Source organism: Cyclopterus lumpus, chromosome 2, assembly GCF_009769545.1.
Source record: "Cyclopterus lumpus isolate fCycLum1 chromosome 2, fCycLum1.pri, whole genome shotgun sequence".
Classification (NCBI taxonomy): domain Eukaryota; kingdom Metazoa; phylum Chordata; class Actinopteri; order Perciformes; family Cyclopteridae; genus Cyclopterus; species Cyclopterus lumpus.
Window position 1 is genome coordinate 905,256 of NC_046967.1, and position 5,859 is coordinate 911,114.

A 5,859-nucleotide genomic window follows, 5' to 3' on the forward strand; every position below is an offset into this window, starting at 1 on the left:
ACACACACACATACGCACACACACACACACACATACGGACACACACACACACACATACGCACACACACACATACGCACACACACACACACATACGCACACACACACATACGCACACACATATGCACGCACACACATACACACACACACACATACACACACACACACATACACATACACATGCACACACACGCACACACATACACACACACAAACACACACACACACATACACACACACACACACATACGCACACACAAACACACATACATACACACACACACACACACACACACACATACGCACACACGCACACAAACACATAAAACTACCTTGAACACATGAAGTTCCTCAAAATATATATAAAAACTATTTATATATAAATATATTAATTTATATATATATTTATATATATTAATTTATATATATAAATAAATATATTTATTTATATATACATCACCGTGGGCGTCCCTCACCATAAATATATACATATTTTCATCCTAAAAGACAGATTCAATTAACTAAAGTCGGTTTATTTGGTAAATTAAATTAAAAAGATATTAAAACATCAAACAGAAAGAGAAGCAGAGTTTATATTAAGAAGCATGTTCTCGTCTTTATTGAAAAGAGACATTACAGTAGAAGACTCTGTATTAAGTGGAATTAATGTACAGCCAACAAAAATAACCTTAATAACAACAATAACAATAATAATTAGAATAACAGGAACAATAACGTGTCATAACTCATGAGAATAAAACGCGGGTGAACTTCAGAGGACAGAAATATACAAAAGAGGTTTGAGGGGTGCGTTTATAAATAAAGTGAGGACCGCCCAGAGGGGCGGGGCTAAGTCAGCTGGTCTATGTACAGGTTCAGGTGAGTCCGGTTCCTCGTTCTGTGGTTCTAGAATAAAGGTCTGCTGTCCATCAGCATTATGAGTTATTACCTCCATATTTTGAGTCATAATAATGAGTTAATAACTCGTAATAAAGAGGTACTAACGCATAATAATGAGATAATAATGAGATAATAACTCATAACCATAAGGTAATAACTCATAACAATGAGTTCATAACTCATAACCACGAGGTAATAACTCATAATAATGGGTTAATAACTCATAATAATGGGGTAATAACTCATAAGGAGGTACTAACTCATAATAATGAGGTAGTAACTCATAATAATGGGTTAATAACTCGTAATTAGGTAATAATTCATAACAATTAGGTAATAACTCATAACAATGGGTTAATAGCTCATAATAATGAGGTAATAACGCATAACAATGAGGTACTAACTCATAAGAATGAGGTAATAACTCATACCAATGGGTTAATAACTAATAACAATAGGTTAATAGCTCATAATAATGAGATACTAACTCATAATAATGAGGTACTAACTCATAATAATGAGGTAATAACTCATACCAATGGGTTAATAACAAATAATAATGGGTTATTACCTCATTGTTATGGGGTAATAACTCATCATATTGAGGTAATAACTCATAATAATGAGGTACTAACTCATAATAATGGGTTAATAACTCATAATAATGAGGTACTAACTCATAATAATGGGTTAATAACTCATAATAATGGGCTAATAACTCATAATAATGGGTTAATAACTCATAATAATGAGGTACTAACTCATAATAATGGGTTAATAACTCATAATAATGGGCTAATAACTCATAATAATGGGTTAATAACTCATAATAATGAGGTACTAACTCATAATAATGGGTTAATAACTCATAACAATGAGGTACCAACTCATAATAATGGGTTAATTACTCATAATAATGGAGGTACTAACTCATAATAATGGGCTAATAACTCATAATAATGAGGTACTAACTCATAATAATGTTATTTGAGTCTCATAATGAATTCATATCTCATTATTTAGAGGAAGCGTGATGACGAGCATCAGGGGGTCGCAGTGGTCTTCTTCTACCGGCTGGAAGCTGGATCTGGTCTAGTCGAGACCTAAAACATGGACTCAAACACGTGGACCTCCTGGTGTGGAACAGGAACCAGAACCCAGCTAAAGGTTCTCGGTCCAGGAAGCCGGGATGCGTTTATGAATATTGCTCCGATACACAGAAACCACTTCGTCAGGATGGGGGGCGGGGGATCGAGACTCCGTTTGAGACTCAAAACCAGATCACATCTGGACTGGACAAACCCTTCAGAATAAAAGCCCTTCCGCTCCTCCACCCTGAAAGCACTTCCTGTTCTCTAAATGTACACAAGAGAATATTTACAACACGCTTACAGACCACAGAAGAAGAAGAACCTCCTCCGTGATTCGCTGAGACGTTCCGATTGGACGGGAGGAAACGAACGCCTGAAGAAGAAGAATTCCCTTTTTGCTCCGTGAAGCTGCTTCATTTTACTTTTTTTTACACCTTAAAACCATCAGAATCACGCTTCAGTCGGTTTCACTTTACAATAAATAAAAAAGAGTCCAGATTCCTGAAGACCTTCAGCGTCACCTTCCATCTTAACTCACCGTTCATATTTACATCAATTCATATTTATCCATCTCTGGTGACTCGTGGCGGCCATGTTTATATTTTATGGAATAATAATCTGCAGATTGAGAATAAAAAACAAACCACATGTTGGACGTTCAGGAAAGAAGAGGACGGCGTCCGGAGCCTTCAAACCCGGAGAGAAACCACACGGCTGGTCCAGGAGGGCAAAGAGCGTCTATTGGCCACGCGACCTGTCACTCTGCTCCTTTTCCCTTCTCTTAAAACACACAGAAGGATCACACAATTCATGAAATAAAAAATATGAGGTGAAGATGATGAAGATGATGATGAAGATGACAGTGTTCTCTGAGGACACGATATGATTGGTTCAGAGTAAAGTTTCATGTTAAATTAAAGATGAGGTCACGTGATCATTTTTCCCAAAAGCGAGCTGTCCGCTCGTGGACCGCGTCTCCCAGCATGCCTCGGGGGCCTCCTGTCAAGTCTCACGGGCAGGAAGTGGTTCCTCCAAAATAAAAGTCCGGTGTGTGAGTGTGTGGGGGTCACATGAGCGCGGCGCTGCCGGCGCTGCTGCAGCTGTTGTTGCGGTTGTTGTTGCGGCGCGGCAGGTTGGGCGTGGCCATGAGCGGGTAGCGCTCGTCGGGGCAGCCGTACTGCGCCAGCGTGTCCACACACTCCTGGCTGCTGGCCTGCCGGGCGTACGCCATGGCGCTGTTCCCGTGGGCGTCTCTCGCCATCAGGTCCACGCCGTACTGCGGGGGGGACGAGAGCACCGACCAATCAGAACACACGTCATTTAAACACTTGTACCGACCGGAAGTGGGCGGAGCCTGCCGTACCCAGATGAGGAGCTGCGTGACGACCACGTTGCCCTTGCGGCTGGCGAGGTGCAGCGCGTTGCGTCCGTCTCCGTCACCGCACGTCTCGTTGACCTGCTGCCTCGACCCGTGAGCAAGCAGCAGCACCACGGAGCGCAGGTCCTCCTCCGCCGCCGCCCGCAGCAGCTGCTGCCCCAGGGAGAGCTCGGCGCCGGGCGGCAGCGGCGCCACGAACACGCGCTGCTCGTACTTGGCCCGGATCCAGCGCTCCCGCTCCTCCCTGAGAAGACGAGCAGAAGGGTTAGGAAGCCCAGGCTGAGGCTCCTACAAAATAAGACTTCCTGTCTGATGGACACAAACATGTTCTGTAGGATACTTTGAGTGTGTACCCCCCCCCACACTTTGAGTACACGTTGATGCTGATACTCGTGTACCCCCCCCACCCCCATGGTGAATAAGACACGGGGGGGGGGGGGGGGGCTGTAAGGGGGGGCGACCCATTGTTCACCAATCGAGTGTCATGAACTGCTGATCTGTCTAATCCACAGATGTGATCCCACTAATCTGCACAAATCCTCATTCATGCTGCTGGGATTAGTGAAGGGGGGGGGGGGGGGGGGTATTGAGCTGTCCCCCCCCCCCTCCTCTTAACTAAATAACAACACCTCCTCCAGGGGGCCGAGACTGCAGCAACAGATACTTCCACCATGAAATGACTCCAATGTGTGTGTGTGTGTGTGTGTGTGTGTGTGTGTGTGAAAGCAGCAGGAGAGGAAATGAAACACTAACAGATTTAAACTTAACTAAAGCTGCCAACTTTTTCCATCTCATATATATAAATAAATATATATTTATTAATATATATATCTATTTATAAAGAATATATTTATTAATATATATAAATAAATATATCTATTTATAAATATATATATACACATTTATAAATATATATGAATAAATATACTGTATATATATGACTAAATATATTTATATCTATGTAAATATATATAAATACATTTATATATATAAATATATATATTTTTTAATATGTATAAATATATATATATAAATAAATATATAAATATATGTAAATAAAAATCTATGTTTATATTAGTGTGTGTGGAAATTAATGTCCAGCTTCTGAAATACATATTAATCTATATATATTAAATATCCATTAAAATCTATATATATATATAAAAAATCTATATATAAATAAATCCATACATAATTAATGTACAGCTTTTTAAATACATATTATTATACATTTATATCTAATAAAGTATTTATATAATAAACCTCAACAACTTGAGCTTCTTTAGTGGAAAGAAACTTGATATTTATTTTATTATTTTGTTTTTAGATTTATTAAAAACATTTCATGATATTTAATTTTATAAATGTTTCTGCTCGTCCCCGAATTATATTTTTATATTTAAAAAGGTGAAATAAATAAAATGGATGAAGAGAGATGAGTGTGGGAAAAGAGGATGAGAAAGAAAGTTTGAAAGAACCTCATTAAGTCTCTTCCTGGAGACCGGTGTGTGTGTGTGTGTGTGTGTGTGTGTGTGTGTGTGTGTGTGTGTGGTGTGTGTGTGTGTGTGTGTGGCTAGCTTCAAGGAATGTCCCGGGGGCTTCTTTCCTTCCTGCCCGGCCCAGAAAGAGAGTAGGGAGGCTGGGCACGAGACCACGGCCCACAGCCCCCAGACAAAGGCCTGGGGGTGTGTGTGTGTGTGTGTGTGTGTGTGTGTGTCTGTGTGTGTGTGTGTGTGTGTGTGTCTGTGTGTGTGTGTGTGTGTCTGTGTGTGTGTCTGTGTGTGCTCAGCGGGGCTCTGGCCTTCTGTGAGGCCACTGGACCCAGGAAACGCATGCCTTCCCCCGGGGCTGGAGTTGCTAAGGGCTGGAGGTAACACGGTGTGTGTGTGTGAGTGAGAATGAGTGTGTGAGTGTGTGAGTGATAGTGTGTGAGTGTGTGTGTGAGTGAGAGTGTGTGAGTGTGTGTGTGAGTGAGAGTGTGTGTGTGAGAGTGTGTGAGTGAGAGTGTGTGTGTGTGAGTGTGTGTGTGAGTGAGAGTGTGTGAGTGAGAGTGTGTGAGTGAGAGTGTGTGAGTGAGAGTGTGTGTGTGTGAGTGTGTGTGTGAGTGAGAGTGTGTGAGTGAGAGTGTGTGAGTGAGAGTGTGTGTGTGAGAGTGTGTGAGTGAGAGTGTGTGTGTGTGAGTGTGTGTGTGAGTGAGAGTGTGTGAGTGAGAGTGTGTGAGTGAGAGTGTGTGAGTGAGAGTGTGTGTGTGAGAGTGTGTGAGTGAGAGTGTGTGTGTGTGAGTGTGTGTGTGAGTGAGAGTGTGTGAGTGAGAGTGTGTGAGTGAGAGTGTGTGTGTGAGAGTGTGTGAGTGAGAGTGTGTGTGTGTGAGTATGTGTGTGAGTGAGAGTGTGTGAGTGAGAGTGTGTGAGTGAGAGTGTGTGAGTGATAGTGTGTGAGTGAGAGTGTGTGAGTGATAGTGTGTGAGTGAGTGAGTGTGTGTGAGTGAGAGT

The 5,859-nt window shown here is 41.8% G+C and overlaps 1 protein-coding gene across 1 annotated transcript in view; it reads right to left on the minus strand.

The window, feature by feature from the left end:
• Positions 1-597: 597 nt before the first annotated feature.
• agap1 (ArfGAP with GTPase domain, ankyrin repeat and PH domain 1) overlaps positions 598-5,859 on the minus strand; it is an 86,712-nt gene continuing 81,450 nt past the window's right edge. The window contains 2 exon segments of the mRNA XM_034548739.1: positions 598-3,265; positions 3,353-3,611. Coding sequence (XP_034404630.1) covers positions 3,056-3,265; positions 3,353-3,611 — 469 coding nt within the window. The 3' untranslated portion in view covers positions 598-3,055.